This window comes from Anas acuta, chromosome 3 (genome assembly GCF_963932015.1).
Source record: "Anas acuta chromosome 3, bAnaAcu1.1, whole genome shotgun sequence".
In the NCBI taxonomy this organism is placed as follows: Eukaryota; Metazoa; Chordata; class Aves; order Anseriformes; family Anatidae; genus Anas; species Anas acuta.
In genome coordinates, this window is record NC_088981.1 from 86346272 (window position 1) to 86363509 (window position 17238).

Below are 17238 nucleotides of genomic sequence, written 5' to 3' on the forward strand. Positions count from 1 at the left end.
CCCCTGACTGGTTTTCACCTTCTCTGCATAAGCAGTGATCAGAAATGTTTGCTCACACATGGTTTTATTAAAGGAGAGATAGCAACCCCCAGGGAAAGCTACATGAATTGCCTTCTAAAATGCAGTTTCCTTCTGAACAGCAGCTATATAAAAATTACATGTTTTTTCAGAGCAAACTTGCCCTTGTGTAAATAAAATTGTTTGCTATTTAATTCTATCATCTCAGAAGAAAGAGGAGAACGAAAAAGATGAGTTTTTCTTCCAGTCTGCACAACATAACAGAACAGGATTTCAAATACCAAATGCAAAGTCACAGATAGATTTTTAAAAATTCTTACTAGCAAAAGATATCTTTTTTTTAAGCATACACACCTTTTCTCATAAATGATACAGCTTTTGATTTAATATCCTCTCTCATCTGCCCAGTTTTAGTGAGGTATTGCAAAATATATACATTTGGAGCAAAATTGATCATATTCTGTTCACCACAGCCATAAGGCATCTTAATCAATGATGACAAACCATTGATAGAAGGCCCGAGTAAATCACCTGAAAGATAAAATTAAAGTTTAATGTAAATAAATTTAACCTTAAAGCAAATAAATGAATGTATGCGTAACACATAAAGGGTAGTATCAGCTATACTGGGAGAAAACATGATACATTGGAAATGTATGTACTTAACACCACTAATCAGGCAGAAAACTTCATTAACCACGTACACAGTCTTCTCGTCAGCTTTTTGTCCACTGACCAATCTCCCCTCAGAGCTTTCCTGACCTTCCCTGCTACAAGATAATTTCAAACAGACACTGTTTTAAAAAGCCAAAAGTTATTTTCTCTAGGATAATGTTACAGTAATTGCACATATTTCAAATTTCCTGTATTTCTATTCTCATCCAGAGTTATCAAAGCCTAGAAGTCACAAGGACCAACTATCAGCTGAGTTTTAAGTTGTATTCTACAGATAAGTAGAATTAAAACACAAAACTAGCAAACTTTGCAGGACCTTCATTATTAAAATCTGACCCCCTCTCCAACTCTGAAAAAGGACAGTCAATATCATACCACTGTAAATGAAATAAACAAAATGAATAACACACTCCGTCTATACAGTCTTTTTATGTTTCATCCAATGCATGATGAAAAACGAATTTGAACTAATGATTCAGCCCATAGCAGTTAAATCAAAATTAATGCAGTTCCTTAAAAAACTATAAAGCAACAACCATATAGGGCAAAGTCTTAGAAGATCTTTTAGTAGGAGATCTGAGAGAAGCTCTGTAAAATCCTGGCGTGTTAGCTCAGAATATTACACATCTACCCCACACGGTCTACTTGACAAAGTTTAGTGCTTCCAGTAACTACTGGCAATTGCTCAGTTCTTTAAAAAGCACCTATGACTGCAGTGCAGGAGGTACCAGCACCTGGATTATGGACACATGTTAAATTTGGTGACCATGCCATAACTTGCAAAATGATATTACATATGCTAAACACTGCTAATGAAGACCCATCCTTCCACAACTATATGCAATACAGATACCCTACACTTTCAAAAGCAGTGGTAGTGGCATGCTGTACCTTCACGCTCTATCTTAGGTACTAGCTGAGTTCAGCAAAAGCCTAGCAGGCAACAAACTAATCTTAAAACAATAACAAAAAACAGCTGACCAACAAATAATAAAGATGGAAACAAAACAAAATAATCCTTACCAACTGCAGTGACCTGCACTCTCTCACTGCCACTTACAACATCAGAAGGAAAAGTGAAATCCAAAGTATTTGACACTGCTCGTGGTTTACTCCCAGTTAAATCCAAAAGGAGTGTCTGAGAATATGTCTGTTCCAATCCTTCAGCCTATCAAAAAAAAAAACAGAGAGGATTATTGTAACTTCCAACAGTTTGCAGCTTTTTGGATTGGGACTATATGTTTACAGTGCTGAGACACCTGAAGCTGTGTTAGATATTTTGCACTGCTTCCTAACACATCAAGAACTTGAGCTATTGGCCTGTCTGAAGTGACACCGAGAAACTATAAAAACCTGCCTCCGCTATTTGCTTCTAGAGACCACATGTTAATTACAAAAATACGCCTACAAAATCAACGAAAGCATTTTTGATTCCAGTGAGCTCAATGCCAAGCAGAGAGCTCCATGACCAAGTATATTACAAGGCCAGAAGTAGTCTTGAACATGACCCAGCAAAGGGACCTTGTGGCAAAGGTAGCCAGCTGCATCCTGTGATGCATCAGGGAAAGCATTGCCAGCAGGTTGAGGAAGGTGATTCCCCCACTCAGCACTCGTGAGACATCTGGAGTACTGGGTCCAGCTGTGGGCTCACCACAAGAAACATGGACAGACTGGAGTGAGTCCAGCCAACAGCCACAAAAACAATTAAATGCTTTGAGCATTTGTCATACAAGGAGAGGCAGAGAGCTAGGACTGCTCAGCCTGGAGAAGAGCAGATTCAAGAAGAATCTCAACAATGTATATAAACACCTGATTGGAGGGAGCAAAGAAGATGGAGCCAGGCTCTTCTCAGAAATAGAGCCAGATTCTTCTCAGTGATGCCCACTGGCAGAACTGGAGGCAATGGATACAACTGAAATAAGGGAAATTCCATTCAAGTATTACAAAAAATTAAAAACATTGTAAGGGTATTCAAACACTAGAACAAATCGCTCAGATAGGCTGAGAAGTCTCCATCCTTGGGTATGTTCAAAACCTGACTGACAGGGTCCTGAACATGCTGCTGTAGTTGATCCTGCTCTGAGCGGGAAGGATGAACTACATGATCTCCAGAAGTCCTTTCTAAACTCAACACTTCTCTGATTCTATAATCTTTAGTAGTTAATTTAGGATGAGATTACAAGTGTCTATTGCCTTCTCCTTAAATGGAGCCTAACATGACTCAAATGGATAGACATCAGAGGTTAGGCAAATCTCACCCAAAAGCTTCTGGTATCAGAAAATCTGGGTGCTGCATTTCCACCACTGGCACAATACAGAAATGTTCATAAAAAAACAGGCTTTGAACGAAGTCAGGTGCACTAAGAAATTTGTTGCATTTATTCATAATACAGTTACTTGGTCCACTCTTGGACCACTTGGTCCACAACAGGTTATGAAGCTACGTGTGGCGTCATGAATTCACTAATGGGAAAACAGGTTTTTGCTTTGCTTTCAGAAAGACTTGACCCATGATCAGTTGTAGAACAAGATCCATGTTTTCATTCCTGAAAGAGGTTCTGAAGATTTTTAAAGGAGGAATTTTTTTAAAACAAGTGCTTTCAACTTAAATTCACTTGACCTGAAACCAACCTTAAAAAAATGAGAGGCAGAGAAGCAATCAGTTTGCTTTTTTGCAACACTCCATTATCCATTAGGGAGTAATTTATCTCTGGAACAAGCCATGCTGACAACTGTTTACCTTTACTAAAATCTTCTGGATGATAGCATCAGAAGCAGCAGACGATATCGCTGTCACTTTGATGGGAATCTCTCCCAGCTGTTTCGGCTTGATTGGGAATTGAACGGTTTTCCCATCTTCACTTGGTACAAATACAGACTGTTGATTTCCTGTAGCATTTACTTCATTGGATGTTAAAATAATATCGAAAGCATCACTCGCATCCAAGATCACATTAACCTGTAAAATACAGTAACATTTGCAATAACAGGTGTTAATTTTGAAGAACTGCTTTCATAAGCCTCCTCTTTTGGGGTAGACAGAGAAATAGCTTTACAATCTGCTTTACTGAAGAAAACATTAAAGATCTCAAAAGAGAAAGATGTGATCTCCACCACCCCACAGTGTCTGGTAACATTCAAATACAGAAAGACTTATTTTACCTCAGCTTCTTCTTTCAAATAATTAAAGATATTCACTTCCAAAATGAACTGCTCTCCTCTGATGACAGAGTATGGAAGGTTTAGGAAAATGAAGAAAGGTTGAAAGGCTTCTAGCTGCAAAACAAGATCAGCACAAAACAGTGAGTCCCTAAAACTGGACACCAGTGAGAAAATGACTATTCAGCATGTCTTCTAATTAGAATGTCTCATTTTTAAATACATATGAGAGTATGTTTACTTGTACTCTACAATTAACAAAATGTATTAGACAGGGCTGAAGCAGAAACCATAGATGCTTCTGCTCATAGCCACCTTTGTTGGCACTCTGCAATGCCATACAGATGAGAGCTGCTGGACTCCTGGCAGCTTTGACATGGCAAATTCTGACAGAGGCACCTTGTCCATGTCAATACAGAAATACATGTTGGAATACAAGATAACTAATTCTCCCAAATTCTGTAATTCACCAACGCCTTGCTATAAAATGTTATTTTGTAAGATTAATCTTGGCCTGAGTTCTAAATTAAATTTCTAAAAATACATCTTTTATTAATTAAAGAAAAAATTGCAGAAATCTACCAGCAAGCAGTTGCTTTTATCTGTTAACAGAGGCTTTTGGATGAAGTCTTGGCTCTGAGAAGGCAGTGGTAAGTTCTCATCAAGCTGAACAGGATCAAAATTTCACTGTTTATGAACATCTGTACAATAGGAATGGCTGAGGCATGATATCTTTTATTAGTGAAATGTCAACTGAAAATGGTTTTAATTTGGTTTTCATTAAAAAAATTCTTCTAAATGTTTTGAATTTCAGATCCAGAAAACCCTCAGACTTCTATCTAGCAAATACTCCAAAAATATTTTGAAGTTGTTTACTAAAGCTTTCAGTGTCAAAAATGTCTTTTACAATTAGAAAAGTTTTGATGGAGAATTTTTTAGTTCTTACTCAGTGTTTTCACTAGGTACGCATTTCTTTTGATTTTGTTTTGTTTGCTTTTTTTTTTTTCCTTTAAACCTCTTGCAATACTAAATTTTGACACTCTGAAATATCCCAGTATCTTACAATAAAATGCAATAAGATAAAATTATCAACACTCTATGTAGTAGAAGTCATATAAAAACAACATGTAAAGCAGGAAATGACATTAAGCACACAGAATTATTTATTTCCCCATCACAGTTTTCATGCATTTCTTTTATTTGCCTCTCTGTATGGTACTGATTAACATGTTTCAGCCATATGGAACTCCACGCACAATCTAAACATCCCAACAAGGGTGAAGTACTGAGCAGTGCATGTTGGTGATTATAGTTAAGGAATTATCTCAACATCTGCTCTACTCACAGCTTTCTCAAATTTGAGGGTGAGGGGCCAAGTATATATTTTCATACAGTTTGAATCAGAAAGCTATCCCTCTTTGTCCCATCTCTGCCAAGCTGAGTGAAAGAAACAGGAATCATGATTCCAGTCTCAAAGGAGCCTCAGCCACAAAATACAGATCAGGTTCCAAATTTTGTAGTGGAGTTTTGGTCAGGGCGTTCAAAGCGCATGGGCTGTATCTAGTGTAGCAAACATCTGCATAATCTGGGTCTGTATCTTGGTTTGTATCCTGAAAGATGCCCCTCCCCAGGAATTCAAGGGCATGAGAACTTCACTGAGTAAAGGGCTGTCTCCAAGCTATGTCCTGGCATCAAGTGGGAAACCTATGACCCAGTACTGCACAATTTCAACCCTTCTAACCTTATGCACTTACATGGAGATATCTGTTAGGAATGCAGTTTCTCTAGGATTTTTACATAACGAATGGAATGAGATAACTACCTCCACAGAATCAGAATTCAACACATGCAAAATACTGCTTGAATGAAATAAGACTAATATGACTTTGACTAATAAGTCAAAGACTAATTCATATTTTAAAGAGGTGAAATCACTTTCTCTACGAAGCTGTTTCTGTGATCATAAAGTGACCCTAGGACAAATGAATTTTGATGCTGGAAATCTCAGGTTAGAGGTTTAAATCAAGGAGGTTTAAATTTAGCTTAAATTGCTAAACTCTCCTTGGACACTCAGAAGTACAAAAAGAGCCACAAGAGAGAGGAAATTGGCAGCAATAAGCACCCCATCCTGGTGCTTGATCTCCACATTCACTCTGTTCCTCACACTAAGTTACCCAAAAACGGAGTACCTATGTTTAGTCCAAGACTGGTTTTGACAGGCAAGTGAAAGTGATACCAGAATTTAGTTTTTACACAATTGTCCTGTCCTCCCTCCTGGGGTAAGTGTTACAATAGAAGAATTGTGGCATGATCTTTCCAGCAGACAACATGCCTCTCCTGTCCCAGCCACCTTTTTACAGCTACTCTGTGTAAACATTCCTGCATGAAGTAGCATGATTCCTGGTCAGAGAAATCATGGAAAATGGAAATATGCTGTCCTCAGGGACTCAATCTCCCCTTACCATGTACCAAAGCTCTGAAGCTCACGCATCCTGAAAGCTCTCTAACAAAACAACCTCTCCAACAAGAATTAGCACCCAAGTATCTGCGTAATGTCTGTTATTCATATGAGCATGAAAGGGAGGCAGACAGAGAAGTCATATATGACTTCACTATGATGTTTTCTTCACAGTTTGAATACACATGCAATCCCTTCTTTAGTATAAAGAGACAGCTGCTGTTAGAACTAAAACACAGTTTCCAATTAATAACCTACAGTGTTAACAGCATTTAAAGTAGAACTGTTGAGTGCTACGGTACCTCTACTGGAGCAGTTGTCACTCCAAGCCCGCTCTTTTCAGAAAGCACAAAAGCACTGGCTACCCAGGACGTGATGGTATCAGGTACGGTGACTTCCATTGTGGTATCTGTGTCAGATCTGATGACAGAAGGACATAGCTGATTTTCAAAAGCATCCATTTACAGAAATGAGTAAGAAAACATGAATGTTCAAAAAACATTAAAAATAAACCCTAAACCCTTGGCACGAAAAGCTATTGATTACCTGTTTTCCTTCTCCTAATCATTTAGAAATATTTGTGATAGATTTGTGATAGGATCAAAATGATTAAAACATATTTAAGTTATTTTAAATTACATAAATTGAAGGGAATTACGCTTAATCACATTATGTTTAATCGAATTTTACAGATTCTGTAAAACAATCATAGAATATCCCGAGTTGGAGGGGACGCATAAGGATCATCAAGTCCAACTCCAACAATCCCCAGTGATGGCTGTTTCCCTAACTTCTTAGATGTGAAGAAATGCAGCATCTGTGCTTCACAACACAGGTCGGATTTCACCATCCGATAGTTTGATAGTTGAACTGCTCCTTGAACTAGGTGCAGACAAGAACAGATGTCAGCTTCTGAGTCACAGTCTTCTCATGTACTGTAGAGAAAAACATTGAGTCTCCCTATAAGTTAGCTCTCCATCTGTAGGAGGATGATAGTTCCTTTTGTCTCTAGGATTTTCGTAAACTTTCTATTAATTGACCTGTTGTAAAATGCCTCATTTAGTGGGCCTCCAATCTCACTTGTGGCCTCTAGGTGGTAGTAGAACATAAATAATACCACATTTTTAAGCTATGTTTTTCGGCCCCAGTGCAGAATAATACTAAAACCTACAAAATAACAATAGCAAGAGTAAATCAGTTTCCTTTTACTTCTGATTTTTTACCTAGTTTTGGTATCAATCCAAAGCCAAGTCTCTGGAAAATGTGTCCTCACATAGGGAGTGCTGAAATCAAGAGGTCCATCTCTAGCTACCGGCATATCATCACCAAAGCCATCCTCTATGGGTATCATTCCATCATCTACAAAACAGAAGTTATTGTCCTACCTACAAATGTCTATGCTTTAAAAAAAAAAAAAAAAGTGTTTGCAGTATAATTTACAGCTTTACTACAAATGTTAACGCTACTCTATGACATCAGGAACTATTTTTTTGCCTTTTTTTTAATTTTGTTTTGTTTTGTTTAATAAAAGAAGTTTCACAAGAACACAGTTTCAACATGGCCCCTCCAGACAACTGACATAATATGGCTACATAAAATAAAATGGCAAACTGCCATGTATATCTGGAACTACAATGAAAAACCCTCATCCCCTTGATGGGTAGGATCACTCGGGACAGCAGCAAATACCAAGTTTTAAAAACAGTAACTATATGAATTTTGCATGTTTTAAAGAAGCAATGGTTTGCAAGGCTGGATGCAGCCTGCATGTATACTACAGAAAGACAAACTACCAGGAGCCCTAACCCATGAATTTCCTTTCCCACTTAATAAATTAGATTTGGTTATGTTTATTTTTATTACTTACAAAAAAGATGGTCTTTATCCTCCTCAAGAATTGCATCAGTTGATACCCAAAGGCTGCATTTCTGGATAAAATTTATACAATATATCTCAATAAAGGACATTCAGGACATCAACAGTGCTCATCCTATTTTCTTTTTAAGAAAATAGTCACCATAATAAAACAATTATAGACCCAAAGCAAGTAATGCACAGGAACCAACAAAACTCAGGCTATCTGAATATTCCCTTAATGACAGAAAACTTTTAAAAAGGAAGACATCATCAAGCATAATGCAAGCCATATTTATGGAAGTATAAACATATTTCTTTGCATTCATAGTATTTACACATTGATAAATGTACAATTCAAAATCTGTTTAAGCGACAAAGGCTGTAGACTGTTGTCTACTGTCCCAAGCTTTAAAAGGGGCATTGACGGCCTTTTCTTCTATTAAGCAATGTCCAAACCACAAAGCAGAACCCTGCCACACCCAGAAAAACTGCATCTAAAAAATTTAAAAGGTACCTGAAAGACACCAAAAGAACCTCTGATCAGGGGGAAAAACTGTGCAGTGTTGTATAAATTGAGTTCATGAAATACCTAGGACAAAAAAAAAGCATTGCACAAAGAGTAAATGCAAACTAACATTTTTTTCCAGAATTTTCACTGTTACATATGCTAATTTATGGAGCTGTACCTCAAGCAGTAGCTCTGTTAAGTCCCACATAAAAGAAAAGAATCCATGATGAGATGAATGGGATTAGGCTGCATTCATTTCATAATTAACAGATGAGTGCCTGAGACTACATAAACCTATAATAGGACCCTACAGCCCACTGATACTTTATAGCACTTAGGCTAATATGTCACCTGGGCACTTTAGGAATGATAAATGAATTCTTTCAGCTTGCAGGAGCTTCTGCAAGTAAAGGAAATTCAAACAGATGAATAATTAATTTCACTCCTCAAAAAATAAAATTATTTTTATTATTTTATGTTGCTGGTATTAAAGAGCACAATGCACAAATCATGGAGTGTTTCTGTGATTTTTTTTGGTCTTTCCCAAAAGAAGAAACGCAAGTATTAACTGAGCAGTTTCTTGAATGGAAACCAAATAAAGTATTAGTTTGAATTAGAAATGCTGGGCCGATTACCTTGTAAACCTTAGAGTCTTTTCTACCTTAGAGTCTTTTCCGCTCATGTAGATAAGCTACTTGCAAAAGTGGTAGAAAAACCATATGCAGAATTAAGAAATACAAATTATGCCCAAAAAACATTACGCATATAAATTGTAGTATTTACAAAACCTTACATCTTTCACGCATGCAATAATGAAAACCTTTTTTCCTCATATACTCACAGAATCTTCTGTTATGTCACTACTTTCTCCTAGGAGCTTTGTACTTTTATCAACAACTGCAAGTCCGATTACTGATCCTGGGTCTGTCGTACTGATTTTGAGAGAGACTTTGTCAGATGGCTTGACCTTATCTTTGCTCCAGGAAATTTTAATCTAAAAAAAAAGTAAAAAAAAAAAATGGCACTGGCTTAAATTATAACTGATATTTACAGTCAGCTAACAACTCCAAGGAAGCATTTTCTTAGTTGTCTATCATTAATAGTTATAGCTGATTTGCATTTCCTAGGACCTTTGAAAAACTACCATGGCATTCCTTCTGCTCTCTTGATCTTGCAGCTGGCCAGTTCCCTGGACAGCATCCACAGTCATTTCAAACTCTTAGAATGTAAGAAGCAATCTCTTGAGCCACAACAATATGCTGGTCTCTACAGCTAAGGGCAGTAAATGAAATTAATTCTCTCTTTCTATCAATGTAAATACAATACAGCATGTAATGCATTTCAGGAAAGATATTTTGGGGAAAAAATCCATCCCTGAAAGATTCCAATGAAGTGTTCCACAGTGAAATCAACATGGAAAAAGGGATTGATAAAGCGGGTGCAGGTCCAAGGAATAAGGACACGAAGAGGCTAACGCAGTGTCAGTATGCCTTCCTACGGGGCAGTGAGGAGAGGAAGTGTCATTCATATGACCACACGAGATGTCCCTCAGCACAGTCTGGCCCTCCGCTCCCGCTCCAGAAGGGGAGAGGTCTCCACAGGACCTGTGAAATACCTACCGGTCCCAGGCTAATATCCTGAACACCCTGTGGCCTTTCAGAGGATACTAAATGCTTACACTCCAGGAACTGAATCCTGACCATACATATAAATACACATTTAGATGTCTGAATCTACAGCTCAGTCATATATTTTCTCTGATAATCTGTGCAAGGATATCTTCCATGTACATCCAGTACAAAAATTACAGAGGAACAGCAATCAAACCAATGCTGGCAACATAAGTGCAATTAGCAGCAGCGTGCGATGCAATGTAACCAGGCATCTGACTGATTCATGCAGAAAAATGGTTTGCATCTGTTTAAAGCACACTGAGGCACTGCAGCTCTCTGTGTTTTGACTTTACCAGTTCATTTACATAAACAAGATGCCAGGCATAGCTACAAAGATTACAATGAAAGTAAGTTTCCACAGTACAAAATTCATTTCAGTGGCTAGCGCTCCAGCAAAGAAATGAAAAGAACTTGAAATTTTGAACCCTTTGAGATCAGCTCTTTCCTTGTCTGACATTTTTCACTAGCTATTCTTCATAGCAAATACTAAATTCTTGTAATTTATCTTCACAATTTTTCATCCTCTCTATGTACACTAGGACAGTATTTTTCATCTATAAACCGCATTTAATTGAACTGACATTTTCAAGGTCAGGCCTTACATCATTGCTGCAAAATATCCTGTAATCATTTCTGAATACTGCAATCAGTGGGAAGGTTTCTATTTGTTTCCAGAAGGCTGAACCTAAGAGTTATGTTTTCCCACTAGAAATATCTTCCTGTCTCTATCCTAAAACTCCCAAATTTCAAATAAATTATCTTACTTGTTTTATGTTTATTTACATTTTTGGACACTGGTGCATAATAAGCATAATGTACAAGTGTGTGTCTGCAGATCCTTTGCTATCTTGCCTCTCCACCTCCTTATTCTGTGAGATAACAACACTCAGAGTTACAAAGAGTACATAACAGGCAACTATTTTGCACACAGGAATAAGACAAACAGTGTTGCCACTGATGTATAAGTGTTAAATTTCCATGTGTAGGAAGAATTTGAACCCACTGTGAGTCCTTGGTTGGTCTCACATGTAAAAAGTCAAAGTAAGGCTTTTATTAGCCCAAAGAACCAAATCTCATCCTGGTAAGTAAACTGGAAAATCAATTCATTTCTGCCTATAGTTGTTTTCTCAATCTTCAAGCTTTTTTAAGTTGAAGTGTGCACAGTCCCAGTAACGCTAGCCACATTCACTAATGGTACTGCCAAAAAGCTGCCTCTGTTCTTCCACGAGGAAAACCAGGAGGACTCACAGCTTGTAGAAGAAGATCCTTTTGCAAGGTCTCCTCAGAGACGTTGCTGTGTGCAGGGCTCCCTGCGGTCAGACCATGTCCAATGTGACCACCACTTGGCTAGAGGAATGTGTCTGTAAATGTTTGCAATTACACTTAAAGGACTTAGTACCTTTCTACTGTATTGTCCAGGAGCAATCTTTAGCTCAATAATTGGCCAAACTATTAAAAGCATGTGGAGATGTCTGTCTGTTTATGGGGAACATATAGGGCTACTAGAAATTTATACAGATACAAAATAGTCCTACATTTATAGCTGGACCCTAACTGTGCTGGCATGATTAAGCCTTTCCAAACACTTGCACAAACGTCAGATTAGATCCACAAAGAGAAAGACTTCACATTTACTGTCCTGTGATCTGAACTACTGGTTACCATGCAACAAAGACAGAAACATGGTCTCACGTTCAAGTTTAGTACAGCTTACCTTGTTGTCCAAAACAGGCTGAACAGGGATAGTAAGAGCATCATTCACAACTGCTCCAAGTTCATCAACATAGAATACAAGTATGCATGCCAAAGGAGCCCAGGAATTTTCTGCTGTTAAACTGAATGTTTTTGCAGCCATTGTGCCAGAAGCCATAATTTGTTCCTTAGATAACACCTGAAAGGGAAAAATTAAACACTTAATTTGTTGGCATCTCAGTATGTCATAAGCTCTGCAATTCCTTCTACAAACAGCTGTTAAAAGAAGAGGGATATAGCTGTGATTTTTTCTAACATTTGATTGACTAGTTCTACAAGACTTGGTATGAAATAAGGGCGTAATGTAATATTTAAATATTAGAAATATTTTTCCCATTCCTTAATTCCCCTATCACTATAGACAACAGTGAACTATAACAATGACCGCACATCATAGCGTGTGCTACAAGCACATAAAAATGCAACAGTAATACAACTGGAAAACTATCTTGGGGATGCCTCAAAACCACCTTCATATAAGAGCTAAGAAAAAGGTTGCAGATCTCTTGCCTTAGACAACCAAGTGACAGATCAGACATTAAGATTTCTAAACCAAAAGGTATGCCTCCAAACTTCATGCTTTAAAATCTTCTAGAGAGCTTTCATACTTTAGCAAATCAAGAAGAATGACTGCATTTTATGTTGTCTTAAGGTTTTCCTTATTCAGCTTGCCACTGCACCCTTCCCACTGGACCACTCATTTCTCAGCAGGCAGGTCTTCTCCTGGCCCTGTACCTGCAGGCTCAACCCTGTCAGCCCCACACCTGCAAACAAGCCCCCTTCTTCCCCCTAAATCCACAGGATATGCTGCCAAGCCCTAGCTTGGGCTGCTCCTAGACACCTCTACTCCTCCCACTGCAGATTCTCTGTACGGGAAGAGAGCACAACTTGCACAGCTCCTCCTTGCCCCACATACACACAAGTAGATACAACCCAACACCCAAAATAAAGATGCACTTCTCCCACAGAGCATCTCCTCAGAGAGCCACAAGCGTTCCTGCCAGGTAGCAAAATGGGGCTCTCTTTTGAAGAAGGGCCATCCCAGTGCAAAAGAAAAGTTTGGTCCGACTCTTTCACAAAGTGCAATTAAAAAAAGAAAAAAAAAAAAGCTGAGTCTTTCTAGTGTTGAATCACATTCCACTTGAATGTTTCTCAAGTTGGTAAAAGTCATCTTGGATTGTACACATATGTAAAACCAGTAACTTACCAGGTAATGAAATTCTCTTATTGGTTTGTTGCTTTCAATATGCAGCTCAAAAGGTTTGCCAGCCTAGGAAAAGAATATGATTGATACGGATGAGTATGGAAACATGATGAGTAACTTGAATTGATTTTATCTTAGAAAGTTTTGTCTCAAACTGTACCTTTATATCCTGACTCTTTGTTTTAACCTGGAGATAAGTATCTGTGGGGGAGCTGAAAACATCATAAACTCCTATGTCAGTTCTACTGTTGAGGAACTCTGCCTGTGAAACAATATAAAACAAAGCTCTTAATAACAGCAGCATCTCTATGTTCACATATATGTTACTGTTTATAACAGCATGGTACCCGTAATGGCAATACAGGACCACTTCTTGCTTTGGGTATCTGTTTCTTTTTTCCCTTGCTACCTTGGTGCACTTATTTAGATCGCATTTAGACAGTCCATCTCTAACAAGAATAAGCAAGGAACATGATAGCAGGTGGCACATAGGCTGGTGCACATGGCAGAAACAGCATACCAGTAATCACAGCCTGCTCAATTCAGTGCATTGCTATTTCAAAATGCCGTATTACGAAGCAATACCTGAACTCTCAGAGATTTTGTATTAGATAAGATTGGAAACTCAATATCAACAATTCCATTTTCTGGGACTGTGTAGTTCAGGACATGGATTGTCTTATTTCTCTCCTCTGTTGCCTCGTTCTCAAGGTGAGAAAATGAAGAATAGTGAGAAAACGAGTCTGACTGCTGTGCAGTGATTGTGACAAGATTTTGTCTCTCTTCACTTGTCAGATGGTTGCTATCAGAACGTGTCACCTTTAGCTAAAAACAAAAAGAGAAAATGTCCATCAAACAGAGTAAGACTAAAATCCACAACATGTAACATCTAACAATGAATTTGCAATTACATCATCATCCAAAAAAAAACACCAAGGGCATTCTCATATTTGTCACACATCAGCAACTTTATTTTACTCTCTTGAGATCACTGCAGGTAGGCAAGTCAGCCAAAACCAAAATTATTCATAATTCCACAGAGCTGTTTTTTTTAAAAAACAAACAAACAAACAAACAAACAAACCCACAGGTGAAACAGAAAAGGTGACCTGCTTTGCCTTTCAGCTCTCTGAATTACAACTCTTCTTCTTAAAGTCCTTGTCTATAGAGAAAAATATCTACATCAAACCTACTGCCTGAATACTTAATTTTATCAAAGGATAACCTAATATTACATCATGTGCAGGAGAACACATAAGACAAACAGAGATGATACTGAGTCAGATGCCTTTATGGGTTCACCAAAAGAACTAAAAAGACTGAAAACAGGCCCCAGATTGACACAAACCATAAATTCTTCACTCCAACATCCACCAATCAGCACTAAAGCTTGTATCAACCCTCATTCCCATGAGCAAGCAGATTCTCACCCATAGTAAAACCATTCTATGTATTTTTTACTCCAAAAATTCAACCTCTGCATTTAAAAAATGTTGAACTAATATTTCCCTTTCCTTTTTCATTTCAAAGGTCTGTCACCCCATTACCTCTCCTCCTCTAGTATTTTCCTATTTTCCTATCCTCTGTACAGCACATAGACCTTCACCTCTTAGTAACAGCAGCAGCTGTTCCTTCACAGTCCTTTGGGAGCATAGCTGATACCTCCCTCTCTGCTACCTGCAGCATTGATAAATGCCTCAGCTCCCTCTCACTCAGCTCATCTTCAGAGGAGGAGGAAGTAGGTCAGAGCTGAAGTCAAACTAGGTTGCTGGCAAAGAAAATGAAAAGCACTAAAACCAAAGGCCCAAGCCAGCAAAAAGTTACAAGTTGAGTCGATCTCTTCCAAAAGTGCATATTCAGCATATTTTTATTGGTATTCAGCCTATTTTGTTGGTATTTAGGGTTGATTTCTACATAGCAAAGGCTCTGGTTGTCTTCAAGAGCTATGAAGTCTATTCTCCTCTTCAAGCAGAATGCAGTGATGCAACATGCAACCTCTGTTAAATGGAGAAATGCTGAACACAGACCAGGAGAGCATGAAAAATATGAAATGCTTCTGAAAGGACTGTAGATGGTATGAAAAAAAAACAGAACAGAATGCAAAAAAAGAGGCTCTTTCATTTCAGAGCAATATGGTTTTATGAGTTTTACTTAATTTTGTAACAACTGGTTAGGTTCTTAATATATATATAATTCACATTTACATGTATAAATATATATGCATTTTATATACAAATATTAGGAGAGTTGGGACTCAATAACTACTAAAATACTAACGGAAAACATCAGCTAGAAACTGAAAAGATTACTCTTATGAATTCCAACAAACTACATTTAAATATATCCTGCTAAACACTACATCATTCTGTGTTCTTTTATCCTTTGCTACTGCAAATACCTCTCAGCTTAGTATTTCCTGATACATATGAAAAAGAGGTAATTTGAGAACAAATTTGCAAATTACACTTAAAAGTCTGAGGCAAATTTTGGTATCTAAGCAAAAATACAGGAGAAAGAGTCACATTTGTTTATGTACAAATCATAATGAATCAAAAGAACTTACAGTAGCGATGAAATTCAGAGAAGGTTTAATAACTCTAGAATATTCCACAAATTCAATAAAATAGTCACTTTGTTTCGGAAATATGACGGTACTTGAATTTTGTGAGATCCCTGTTGAATAATTGTATGTGTTTAGACAATTTTATAACATTCCTTTAGCAGCAATATAATTTATTGTCAATTATATTTAGATAATTCTATCATTTTTTTCACTGTTTCCTTTCTTATTGCTCTCCATACTTCCAGCTAAGAACCAGTACAAAGGTGATATACATACTGGTACTATCACCCATGATAATAAATAAGCCATACCATGCTATGCCATAATTCATCCAAACTATTTCAGAATGGCAAAAGAGAGGTGCTTAGTTATCCCAAGTCATCAAACATCACCTTACTGAGCTTTCCACAGGAAGTCTGTAGCAAAACTGAGTTTCTGGAACTGGTGGAAGTTTGTGGGTTTTTTGTTTTTTTTTTTTTGTTTTTTTTTTTTTTTCTAATATGCAAGGTGTAACATAACAGGAGCTCACAAGATAGCTCAGTTTGCAAATCAGGCTTTGTAGAAGAGGGTTAGAAAGACTGTGGGCAACATATGGCCAGAGAACTCTTTCTACTGATGTGATTTACATGCAAGCAAGTAACATAAGTTTATGTCTAAACTCAAGTTTGTAAGACAACCTAATACTAGTAGTCCGTAATGCCTGCTCTTCCCATCAAAAGTGATCAGTCATTGGCTTTAAACCCCCATTTGAACAAATCCTTTGGTTACTTAATAAATCATATAGCACAGAACTGTATTCAGCTGAATTAACAACTGTTTAAACTATTTAATATCTAGGCAAGAAACAGTTCAGATAATATATTTGGATGTGACAGGTTCATATTTCCTTCAGCACATAACACTTCACTAATACTTCTAAGCCCCTCTGCATACCACTAAGCTCTTTCAGCATGATCTGCTCTTTGGATTTCTTTTGGAAGACCTCATGCAACAACATACCTGTGAGTGTCTCAGTGACCACAGCAATAATTTCTATTGGCTCTGCATAATCGTCATCGCCATGGTGCCATGACTGATCATCGTTCAAGTCTTTCAACAAAAGCTTGTTACAAGTAACATTCACAGATCCATTTATCTACAACGTGGAAAAAAACGTGTACATATAAATAAAATTGTACACTTCTACATTGCCAAAGCACTAGTGTCTATACTTTACAGAAAAAGACAATGAACTGGACAGTGCCTGAGGGAGTATATACTCTACCCAAATTCCCAGAGCTCAGTTTTTGTAGGCTAAGTGCTGCTGAAAGCCTGAAGTGAGCCGGAAACGACAGACACTATTTAGCTGAAGCTGTTTTTAACGTACTCCAC

The 17238-nt window shown here is 37.6% G+C and overlaps 1 protein-coding gene across 1 annotated transcript in view; it reads right to left on the bottom strand.

Annotated features, from left to right (window-relative positions):
- Positions 1 to 17238, bottom strand: part of CD109 (CD109 molecule) — an 80930-nt gene that overhangs the window by 30088 nt on the left and 33604 nt on the right. The window contains exons 9-23 of the mRNA XM_068678164.1: positions 16867 to 17002; positions 15868 to 15977; positions 13890 to 14129; positions 13465 to 13566; positions 13308 to 13370; positions 12063 to 12239; positions 9517 to 9669; positions 8682 to 8756; positions 8178 to 8238; positions 7534 to 7669; positions 6613 to 6730; positions 3856 to 3969; positions 3434 to 3652; positions 1717 to 1861; positions 373 to 549 (exon numbers count right to left, since the gene is read on the bottom strand). Of these exons, the coding sequence (XP_068534265.1) occupies positions 373 to 549; positions 1717 to 1861; positions 3434 to 3652; positions 3856 to 3969; positions 6613 to 6730; positions 7534 to 7669; positions 8178 to 8238; positions 8682 to 8756; positions 9517 to 9669; positions 12063 to 12239; positions 13308 to 13370; positions 13465 to 13566; positions 13890 to 14129; positions 15868 to 15977; positions 16867 to 17002 (2026 nt within the window). The remainder of the gene's footprint in view (positions 1 to 372; positions 550 to 1716; positions 1862 to 3433; positions 3653 to 3855; positions 3970 to 6612; positions 6731 to 7533; positions 7670 to 8177; positions 8239 to 8681; positions 8757 to 9516; positions 9670 to 12062; positions 12240 to 13307; positions 13371 to 13464; positions 13567 to 13889; positions 14130 to 15867; positions 15978 to 16866; positions 17003 to 17238) is intronic.